This window comes from Paramisgurnus dabryanus, chromosome 9 (assembly GCF_030506205.2).
Source record: "Paramisgurnus dabryanus chromosome 9, PD_genome_1.1, whole genome shotgun sequence".
Classification (NCBI taxonomy): Eukaryota; Metazoa; Chordata; class Actinopteri; order Cypriniformes; family Cobitidae; genus Paramisgurnus; species Paramisgurnus dabryanus.
Genome location: NC_133345.1, coordinates 26,208,739 through 26,220,452, shown reverse-complemented (window position 1 = coordinate 26,220,452; position 11,714 = coordinate 26,208,739). Strand labels below are relative to the sequence as shown.

At 37.3% G+C, this 11,714-nt stretch overlaps 1 protein-coding gene across 5 annotated transcripts; it reads right to left on the bottom strand.

Annotated features, from left to right (window-relative positions):
- Nucleotides 1-529: 529 nt before the first annotated feature.
- Nucleotides 530-10,576, bottom strand: znf143b (zinc finger protein 143b). 5 transcript variants are annotated; one of them, XM_065283355.2, is made up of 16 exons: nt 10,457-10,576; nt 9,402-9,526; nt 9,229-9,318; nt 8,997-9,092; nt 8,803-8,883; nt 8,507-8,691; nt 8,323-8,391; nt 8,096-8,212; nt 6,934-7,009; nt 6,722-6,847; nt 6,397-6,576; nt 6,049-6,276; nt 5,802-5,938; nt 5,519-5,674; nt 5,131-5,274; nt 530-894 (listed from the first exon to the last, which is right to left on the bottom strand). In XM_065283355.2, the coding sequence occupies exons 2-16, from the start codon at nt 9,508-9,510 to the stop codon at nt 811-813; spliced, it is 1,878 nt and encodes a 625-aa protein (XP_065139427.1). In that variant the 5' UTR covers nt 9,511-9,526; nt 10,457-10,576; the 3' UTR covers nt 530-810. The 5 variants fall into 5 exon arrangements, 4 of the variants coding, with proteins under 4 accessions (XP_065139427.1, XP_065139428.1, XP_065139426.1 ...); XM_065283356.2 differs by lacking the exon at nt 10,457-10,576 and adding an exon at nt 10,224-10,434; XM_065283354.2 differs by lacking the exon at nt 10,457-10,576 and having other exon boundaries at nt 9,402-10,434.
- Between the last annotated feature and the right edge of the window lie 1,138 nt (nt 10,577-11,714).

Genomic DNA, 11,714 nt, shown 5'->3' with positions numbered 1-11,714 from the left:
TTCCAAGTGTGTACGTCATCACGCTCCGCCTCCAAACATGGACACTGCCTGTGACTTCAATTTGGCGCGAATGCATATCTTTCATCTATGTAATCCTGTCGTTTGATCACCGAGTTGATCAGAAGCGGATTAGTGAAGATGGGCGTCGATATGGCACATTGGAATTTGTCTTTGGCGGCGGAGGAACAAGTTACATTAACTACATGTGATGAGATTAAATATTTTAATGTTGTTTTGATGACAAGCGATGGTGGTGTAAATTAGCCACATGGACATGTTTACAGTGGCTTCCGTGGAAATGGATGACAGGTAACCAATGGCCATTTTACTTGCCCGTTAATTATACTCATGATATTACGTAACATTATTAATGGGCATTTGTGGTGGCAGTGTATATTAAATATATACCTTCTGAGATAACTCGCATCCCTTCCTACATACATTGATTTAACATAAAAATTAAAACCCACTCGGACACTATTCGGGATATATGATAAGTGACCCATTATAAAAGAATACAAAACAAATGACACATTCCATTCGTTTTTTTAATCATAATTGCAGATTTTTCCTTGGCAGATTGCAAAAAATAGCATAATCAAATATATACAGAAAAACTCTAGTTTTAAAACAGCTATGTACATATCCACACAAAAATATTTTAAGTCCTCTTGATATATAACAATCATGATGTCAGTATTAAAAACTATGACGCATGACAAGTTTTTAATACACATGCGCACAAACACACACACACACACACACTCAGACACACTCTTGAGGAGTTTGCAATAAATTATAAAGCAAGAGTTAATCATCCATTCCCGGGGTCTCCCCTTGTTGTATTCTTGATGCTATTCTGATGGCTTCTTCTAGGGAGGGCTGATCACTGAGCTAAAAGAGAGAAAAGATTTATTTAATAAAACATTCCTCAGCATACAATTTGCAATACATTAACAAAGAACACATCCATTGTTCCCAAACTAGCAATGCTCAGTACAACACCCACCAAGTAAATGGTCACCCTCCCTGCAAGAACGACTCTTCACTTTTTTGACATTGAGGGCTCATTAATCAGAATTGAATAGCAGATCAGTGTAAAGATCAATGCAAAATTTATTGGACTTGACTACATTGCCCAATTTGTTCTCCATTAGTAAAACAAAGAGAAGTGATAGTCATTCATCATTACTATAGGATTATAATCTGTTTATAATCGATCAAATACAATAAATATAGTACTGAAAAGATAAAAAACAATGAAATAAATAGATCTTTAAAAACCAATGAAAAACCATTTAACAGCTCTTAAGTATTGACAATTTAACTAGAAAACTATGTAAATGGCAGATATAATACCAACTAAAATACTAATTTGCACTAATTTGAAGCATATATGGTTTGTTTAAGAAATAAAGCATAAAACTGCAACTAACCGATAGAGTTCATTTCTAAATTCAAGGAACTCCATAAATTAATCCTACATAACCACACCCTTATAGGAATACTCCCACTTTCATAACAAAAAATCCTGATAATTTACTCCCATGTCATCCAAGATGTTTATGTCTTTCTTTGTTCAGGGGAGAAGTTAAGGTTTTTGAGAAAAACATTGCAGGATTTTTTCTTAATTTAATAGACTTTACTGGATCTCAACCTGTTTTAATGCAGGTTAAAAATGCACAAAACAATCTCAACCATGGCATAAAGGTATTATCTACCGAAATAATCGTCATTTTCGCAAATAATAATGTTTTTTTTTTACTTTTAAACCACAACTTCTCATCTTGCACTATCCATGTGACATTATTATATTGAAAGGTCACATTTTAATATGTGAAACACACACTTGCGGACCATTTTAAACAATTAACAGGCACAAAGACATTAATTAGTATCATTCCACATAAAAACAACCTCTGAACGGTCCTTTTTCCACAATTGTAAACAGGGGCATAGGGTTGTGCCGATAGGCGATAGTATCGTGTATCGACGATCATCAGACATAGCCAATAAAAGGCTTACATGACGATAGCTGGCGATGGTTATTATCATAGTCACAGTTTCACATTAACATGCGCATTTGTGGGTTTCACTTTGGTGAGAAAGACTATCAAGTATCGGTGATCTCACAGGCTGAAAATCTCAAAATGGGGCATATCGCCCAACACTACTGGGGCATGTCACATGGCTAGTGCATCAAGAAGTTGTGGTTTAAAGTACATTTGTTTTTTGGTGAAATTGACAATCGTTTTGCTAGATAAGACCCTTATGCCTCAGTTAGGATCATTTAGAGCCCTTTGAAGGTGCGTTGAAATTTTGAATGCTGCAATTTTAAACTGCATTGAAACTGTGAACTCTTTAGGTCCAATAAAGTAGAGTTGTTCTGATTCCGATACCAGTAGCGGAAATGCGTCCGATACCCCAAAAAATTCTGGCATCGGAATCGGCGAGTACTTGAACCCATTTACCGATCCTATACCATTTTCTTAATAAACCTAGTAATGCCTGTTATAGCTTACACTAAGGGCGTTTTCACATTAGCACTTTTGGTGCGCACCCGGGTTCGATTGACATCAGAGTTCGGTACATTTGGATGATGTGAACGCTGTCTTCCGAACTCGGCTGCGCACCCGCGAAACGTACTCGAGTCCGCTTAAAAAGGGTGGTCTGGGGTCCGGTTCATGTGAACTCCACGTTTCGCGGGTTCGCTGCTAATGTGAGTGCAATCGTACCAAATCGCGGAAGTGAACCACTGTTAATTACGTATTATATGGAATTTCCCACCAAAACAGACGTGTGTGTTTGTGTGCGTGCACTTACCTTGACAACAAAATGCATAGAATGCTTGCTTGACTTTTGTTCTTATTTTTTTAAACCTTTGGTTTTGTTTTCAAAGAAATAATACAGAAACGCACTTGCGTCTGTCTGCCCCAAACATACTAAAGTCGTTTCGATGACAACGGGCTGTCCGCCAACGTAAATTTTTGCGGAGGCATTCAGAAATCATCGCTGCGTCCCAAATCGCCTACTTCCATACTATATAGTAGGCAAAGAGTACGAGAAGTAGTGCTTTTCGCCTACTATATAGTATGGAAGTATGCGGTTTGGGACGCAGCCCATCTCTTGTCGTCTTCTCGTTTACAGCGGTTACCAAGCAACATGAGAACGCGCCTGCTGCAGCTTGATGATGCAAGCGTACCGCGGTTCGGATGCAAAAATAATATGTGAACACAGTCCATGGGGGGCATGGGGAGGGGGGAGCAATCGAACTCAGGTTTGGACCAGGCAATCACACCAAATGTGAAACCGTCCTAAAGCTAACGCTGCAAAGTGAAACACATTTCTTCTTCACTGCTCTGAATGCAAACACTAGGAAGTAACCACACGCATGACGCAACCACTGTTTACTTAGAATGGCGAAGAAATGAATGTATATAGTGTACCAGATGTCCACTGTTTGTTAGTATTTCTGACTAATAAAACGTTGACATGTCTCAAATGCCATGCTGCATTTTCGATGGGTTGCACAAGTACTAATAACTTTAAAACAAGTAACTTATTATAGCATTTGAAGACGCTTCACCCCGAAAAACACGATGGTTACACTGAAGTCTTATTTCACTACATTGTGGCTACACTAAGTGTCTTTAAAGGAGCTTTATTTTACTTTTGTATTTAAAAACTGAAATGCCTTTTGTTCAACAAAATTGTTTCTGGACTTTTAAGTTTTAAATAGATTATTTTTTTATATTATTCATATAATTTTTTATTCCTTATTTGTTGCACTGTTTTATACAGTTATATTCTAAAACTAAAATACCCTTTCAGTTTACAGTGTTAGATTTGTGGCTCTTTTTCACTTAGGAAAAATAAATATTACTGTCAAATGTCTTTCAGATAATAAAAATACTCTAGTTTACTGTATGTATTTGTTCATGTTTTATACATGAATAAGTCTGAGGCACAACATAAAACAGTTATATCCATTCATACAGGGCTAGTAGTATGTACAGCTGTATATTATACAGATACAAACCCTGGTATCGGATCGGTACTCGGTATCGGCCTATACCCAGAGCTCAGGTATCGGGAAGAGAAAAATGGTATCGGAACATCTCTGCAATAAAGTCTATTAACCCATTTACTCCTTAAACGCCTCAAACCTATGTTATTCTAGGAAAAATACCCTTATCTCCTGAGGGGTTTTCAGAAAAAATACTAAGAATTGTCAACGTCTACCAAAAACTTAATATCTAAGCCTCTGTAGCACTTTACAAACATGAAATAAAAGTAACCGGCGGTAGATAAAATGTTTATTCATGCTGCATTAGGCGCAAGAAAAAAATCATGTTTTCCTAATAGCAGGCTTTCATGACGATAGTTGGCGATGGTTATTATTATCATCATCATAGTTTCACAATAACAGGCGCATTGTGTGCTTTTCCTCACATTAGAGGGTTTGTGGGTTTCACTTTGCGCGAGAGAGACTATCATGTATCGGCGATCTTACAGGCTGATGATGAGACGATCTCAAAATGGGGCATATCGCCCAACACTTCTGGAGCAGTAGTTTCCCATGTGTCATGTGCGTCACCTGGCGCAACACATGGCTAGTGCGAGACGAGAAGTTGTGGTTTAAAAGTACATATTTTTAAATTTTTCTTGGCGAAAGTGACAATCGTTTTGCTAGATAAGACCCTTATGCCTCAGTTGGGATCATTTTAAGCCCTTTAAAGCTGGGTTGAAACTGCAATTTAAAACTGCTTTGAAACCATGAACTTTCTAGGCCCAATAAAGTCTATTAAATTAAGAAAAATCACGGAATGTTTTCCTCAAACAACATAATTTCTTCTCGAAAGATAAACATCTTGGATGTAATGGGGGTAAATTATCTGGATTTGTTTTTTATAAAAGTGTAATATTCTTTTAAGTAAACAATCCCCAACACACAGATTTAGAATAAATCCATGATGTATCTTAAAAGGGTCTTTAGGCTTTATTTAACGGACACTCACAGCTAAAGTAAATAGATGATTTAAGGTCTTTAACCCCTCCCTTTAGTCTGTGTTAATGTAAATAAGTAAGTTTAAAAGACAGCGTTTGTTTTCCAAATGAAGTTTTCCATACCTGCACAGCAATGTGTGTGCCATTAGAGGTAGCCAGCAGTGTGACTGGGTGTGGACTCGTGGAAACTATGTGCTGTTCCTGATCCTGCACAAGCTCCCCGTCTTCTGTCTGGTACTCAGACAAGTCTGGTGTCACAATAGCCACCTAAAACACAAACAAAGTTAACTAAATAAGAGCTTACGTTGTATGTGTATCTAGGGGGTTACTTCAGGCAGGTTAAACAGAATACAGTGAGTCTAAGGGCGTACTCACACTATACGAACCAAACCATACCAGAGTATGCTTGACCCCCAAAGTCTGGTTTGTTTGACTAGTGTGGTCGCTCCGTACCGTACCTGGGAGCGGTACGTTCAACGGTGCCCTGGTCCGCTTAAGTAACAACCCATACCTGTCCCTCTGTGCCATCTGCAGAAACCATGGTAACAGAATGTGCCCCTCCTGAGGAAAGCATTGCTTCATGTGCTGGGATGGTTATGGTCGTTCCCTCTTGTGTTACCATGGTTATCGTTCCTCCCATAGCTTGCATATCTGCTTGAGAAAGAACCTGAGAGGGCAAAAAGCAACAAAAGTATTTATCTGTTCAAACAATCCAAACCCTAAAATATAATTTACAACAGCAACGAAAGATTTAATGAATTAAATCTGTCAGTCTACAAAAACTTGTAGGTTACCCGTTGTGTGCCATCCTGAGATATGAGAGCCACGTGCTGTTGTCCCATGACCTCTGACCCACCCGATACCTGCTCGGACCCAGAGTCATCCTCCACAACTGAAGGTGTATACATTAACCCAGGCTCATCAATGGCCTCTGAAACAGATTACGATTTTATTTTAGGAAGGTAATATGTATAACGTTCTTTTTCCCACAAAATGAACAATACATATTACCAGAAGTATAAAAATAAAAAATGAACAAACCTGCAGGAGGCTCAAAATAACCTTCTTGTTCTTCCTCTATGGGCTCAGTGTCGTTGTGCGCCGTACGTTTATGCATGGCCAGGGTAGAAATCTGCTTATACGTCTTTCCACAGTGATTACAGTTGTAGGGTTTGCAAGGTGTATGAACCACATGATGCTTGTAAAGGCTGGAGTATTCAGTGAAGCGCTTGTCACAGCCAGGCACAGTACAAACATAAGGCTTCTCCCCTAGAGGTGATCAGTCAAACACAATTCTGATATTTAAAAAAAGGTATTATTTCTTTAACTGCTGCTTCAATACATTCAGATTCTTTATTACATCACAAATTCATTCAAAATAGCATGTACCTGTGTGTATCCTCATATGGTTTTTGTAGTTTGTGGCACTTGCAAAGGCCCTTCCGCAGTTGGGCTCAGAGCAGTAATATGGCCTTTCGCCTGTGTGAGTACGGATGTGAACTTTGCGAATGTTGGATGTGGTGAAAGATCTCCCACAACCTTCAAACGGACATTTAAATGGTTTTTCACCTGTGAAAACAATGAAAGGTTTCACATGACATTTCTGCCTTTTTAAATAATATTGTTGTTATTGCAATTTAAATGAAAGCAAAATAATGTTACATTCTAGACAAAGACAGATAATTTGGGTGGGGCAACCAGGTATAAAACATACCTGTATGTGTTCGTGTGTGTTTTTGTAGGTCTCCAGATGTTTTAAAACACTTAAGGCAGTTGAGTTCCTGGCACCGATACGGTTTCTCTCCGGTGTGTGTTCGGACATGACTCTTGAGGCCGTATCCTAAACACAGCAGAGAAGCATGAATGCACATGCACATACACAACATTGATGGAAAAAAGAAAATGTGTTCATGGAAAAATAATTACCTGTTGCAAATTTCTTTCCACATCCTATTTGGTCACAAATGTATGGCTTGTCCCCAGTATGCGATCTTTCGTGTACCTGGAAGCATACAGAATGCCACGTTCATTACATTAAGCTTATCGCAACACAAAAAGGCTTTGTGGATCATATGAAGAGTTTGGTTCCAAAATGCAATAAACAGCGTTTAGAAAAAATGTTACAGCTAAAATCAGTATTGTATTAGGTCGGTATAAAAAATTCAATTCTTCATTTTACACAAAATCAGATGTTATTCTGTCATCTTTTCTCCCTTTTTCCCCAAAACGCAATAAACGCCAGTCCTCCTTCTCTGCAGAATGCAATAAATCTACTTTACAAATCACAGCACACCATTCCACGCATTGTAAACAATAATGGTGGCGCTTTGAATACACACAGATCCTAGTTTTCCTCATCTACATTGTACTTTGTGATCAACAAACAAACAAAAACAAAATAATAATTTGATGGCATTGATAAACATGTGGCAGGGAAAAACATAAGCCATCAAAATCGAATAATTTACTTGAGAGCCACTCGGGAGACAAAAGAATGCCGGCTGTTGCTTGTTCTTATACGACAGCATCAAGCTTCTGTCATGCTAACACATTGCCCCAGGGGATCTTATGAAAACTTTCCATTATTTTACTCTAAGTCAACGAAAATCGAGCCGGACCAAAACATTTTACAGCTGATCACTGTCAAAAAAAGTTCAGCAATGACGTCCCAAGGATGACAGCAGTAATGACAGTGTTCTTAATATGACAAAGTATGTGTTTTGATTAATGCCATTCACGTATATATTTTTTAATCAGTGTATACCACTAGTCAACTAAATATAAATATATTTATATGAATATAACATGAATGCACATTTATATATTGATTCAATAGATTTAAAGCATTTAAAAAATAACTTGTCAGGGATTCATTGCATTTTGTGGAAAAAAATAAATAAATCTTCGAAAATCAAATTATGGATTTGAATTTTTAATGTTATAACCTAAAGATGCTGTGTGAAAGTTTGTAACAAAAAATTGTGGTTTTCATCTTGTCACTTTCTTGGTATAGAAAACATATTTTTACCCAATGGATTATTTCTTCATATATTATATCTCTTGTATGCAACATATGATGTTATTTTACTTTTAAATGATGAGCAGTCGTATAGAGTTTTCCACATCCCTCATGTTCACAGCGGAAGGCCTTTTCCCCAACGTGCTGAATTCTAGGTGATCTGCCGTCTTGACCCTGCAGTACAATCTGACAAAGACAGAATCACAATTTCAGCATCCCAATAAAAATATTATTATAAAAAATGCATTAATAGAAAGAGTGCAGAAAAGAGTTTGGGATGAAATAAAAATCTCTACCTGCATATGGACACTACCATCTGAGTCTCCTCGACCAAGTAGTCCTGTGCCACATTCTGTACCCTCCATCTATCAAAAGAATACAAAATTTAAACAGATTTGAGATAAATTTATCATAAACTGCCACCAAAATGGGCAATTAATGTACACCACAATATTATGGCAAAAATGTCATGATCTTAACCTTGGAAGAGTACTGCTCCAGCACACTGATGGTCTCAGCATCAATAGTACCCTCTGTCTGCAAATCTGCTACAGTGCCATCCGCCTGTATGGCCAAGATGGTGTTGGATTGTGGCATATGCTGTATATATGCAGTGGTGCCATCCTCCAACTGAACAGCCTGTAAACCACCCTGATCATATGTTTCTAAAAAGATTGGAAGGTGGTTTTACTCATTTCATATTGATGAAGTCATCAATGTAGAAAAGCACAGTTTGTTAAGACAGACAATAGTATAGCAAGTGTTCATAAACAGACCTTTAGGTGCATGAATGTAGGCCGTTGTTCCATCCTCCAGTTGCACAGCTTGTCCGTCCTCTAGTCGTAATCCTTCTCCACCTATGAAGTATTGGTAAAGAAGGTACTTAACAAATCTGGGATGTGCAGGATAGCAGACATTGATAATGAAGCTGCAACCATTACAATGACCCCTGTTAGTTCACATAAGATACCTGTTTTAGACATAGGTAAATGCTGGACATATGCAGAAGATCCATCTTCCAACTGGATCACTTGTCCTTCCAATATCTTGCTTTCTGAGAGAGAAACTATTAAAACAGGCAATACGTTTGTGTCAAATTAAATGACTTTATATATCCACTGATACTACTTTATATAGCGGTCAACAGATAATCTGATTATATAATCTAAAGCATGCAGAATACTTAGTATGGTTTTTTGTACCTTTAGGGCTATGTTGAATGTATGCTGTGGAGCCATCCACCAGAGTCACTGCCTGCAAACTCACAGTGTCCATCCCATCAATGTTATCATCTGTGTGGTCAAAGTTGGCCATTATGTTTTTTTTTACTGTATTATGCATAAAGTATAATATCACTGTAGATATTTGATCTCACCTCCAACTGTTACTGCCTCCGTCAAGCAAAGGGTGACCTGCTGTGGGTCCCCATCAACACTTTGAAACTCCATGCCCTGGGTGTCTCGATTCACCTGGGCAAAGAGCATGATCTACCTGTACACACTAACCAACAATGGTTTTATAGGTTTTGCTGTTTTTATTTAAAACCAGAGTCATTCATAAACTCACAATGACAATGTCATGTATTGCACAGAACTGTTATTTTGTAACATTACATTAACATTTCTTAAACATTTAAAAAACCTGCTTTGCATTTCATTTTTGAATTAAACTACATATGTCTAATATGAAATTTGTAATAACTTTATTATTGTATTAACTTACAAACGCTTTTTAATTAATAGTTTATTAATAGTTTAAAATTATGTTATGGTTATAACTATATGTGCTATATGCAGAACTGGATATCTTACTACTGTAAATATGCTAACGCGGGCATTTCCTCTCTTAACCACAGTTTTAACCAGGAAGCTACGAAACATCTATCTAAAGTTTATAATCCGTGTATAAATATAAAATAAATGAAGATTAAACAGCAGGAATGTCAATGTAGCACCGTTAAGTTACTTATACGTGTATAGTTGAGTTGAGTTGACAGGGTATCTGTCATGCTAACAGTCACAACATGTTAGCATATGCTACAATAACATTCACGTTTTACTTCTGCCGTTTCATAAGGTTTAGATATTGTAGTAGCCGTTGGCAGTCAGACCATAAAAGGCACAAATGCAAAACAACGCACAATAATTTTTAATAAAGTCGTTAAACCGCGTAGAGACGACAGCTAGCCCAAACTGACTTTGTTGCTGCGTAACTTGACAATCACAATCGGCACGTTACAATGTTGCACCGATTACAACCCTCAGTCCAACTGGCTTTAATAAATAAAACATTGCATCCAAAGCATTTTCACTATTTTATTTCGTTCTGCATCCCACATCGACTTCCACAACACTTCCATCCCAGCTCTCCCCAGCTAAGCGGCGTCTGAGGAAATAAGGCACACTGGGTAAAACACATTTATATACTAACCTCCGAAAATTTTCCAACAATCCCTTCGTTCGACCACCATGCACCAGGGCAGGAAACGCTATGCAGACAACACAACCCCGGAACGTGAATAACGGCAGCGCTTCTCTGCAGAAGGACCAACCGATTCCAGATACGCAAAGGTGATTGGCTGAAAAAGAAAGCGGAAGGCTTCCTATTGGTTGATCGTCGTTTCATGCGAATTCTCGCTGTGTGAAATTCATGTTCAGGGGCACCTTTAAGACGCCATTCGGGTCTGTTGGGTGTATTGTTCAAGCATGAATAAGCAAAACTAGCACAGTAGCGTATTGACTTGTATATTGTCAGTTTGCGGATAGATGTCGGGTTTTTTGTTTATATATGTTTTAACTTCTTAATGCGAACAGTGGTTTTACAGTTTATAAAACTGCATATATACACTGTGTGATAGAAAGAGTTGGTAGCCATTTTGAATGGCTAAGTATGTCATGGCTGAAGTGAGGATGTATGGGCAATGCAGTGCAAATCCACACGAAAGCTATGCGGTTCTGAAACCAAGCTGTATTAATAGACAGACAAATGTATTATTTTTACACACCTGGATGTTTCTATGCAGTAAATAAATATAATAAGTATAAAAATGGTATATTATATTGTATTATATTACATTATATTGATAGTAGCTACATAGATAAGTGTACTTTTATGAAATGTGATGTCTGCCTTTGTGTCTTATTATTATAAAATTAGTCTTTTAAAGTTGGGTCTGTTTTCAGAACATAGTATAGTTTTTTACCTCAAATTTTAGCTTTAAAGTGTGGAAGAGAAAGAAGACTACACATCTATTTTTGAATTGAAAGTCTTTCCCAGGGTCTGTCTCATGTTCATGTGGCCTATTTTGGTGAGGGGTCTGAAATAGGATTTCTGTCGAACACACACTTTTTACTTTTTAACAAAGTTTCCCTTTGCCTACTGAATCCAAAATAATCCTAATAGGCTGCAGAATAGAAATTAAATACAAGTGTTATTTTAAGAAACTTACTGAAATACTTTTAGCATCATATTCAAGTTCTACATAAACAACAAGCTCTTCATACATTTACAATTATGCATTTGGCACTTTTATTCAAAATTACTTACAGGATATAATTCAAATACATAGTAAAAATTTCAAACAATCATACAGTGATTTTCTTACATTCAATGACAGATGTCTTCGAACTCATTTGATGTACACATCAGATTCTATCTTAACCTTTCACCACTATGGATGTATGACATT

Coding starts and splice junctions, on each gene's coding strand:
- znf143b (XM_065283355.2), bottom strand. CDS start 9,510: ATGCTCTTTGCCCAGGTGAATCGAGACACCCAGGGCATGGAGTTTCAA. Junction 8,392..8,506: donor TGGAGCAGTACTCTTCCAAG/GTTAAGATCATG, acceptor TTCTTTTGATAG/ATGGAGGGTACAGAATGTGG. Junction 895..5,130: donor GCACACACATTGCTGTGCAG/GTATGGAAAACT, acceptor TCTCTCTTTTAG/CTCAGTGATCAGCCCTCCCT.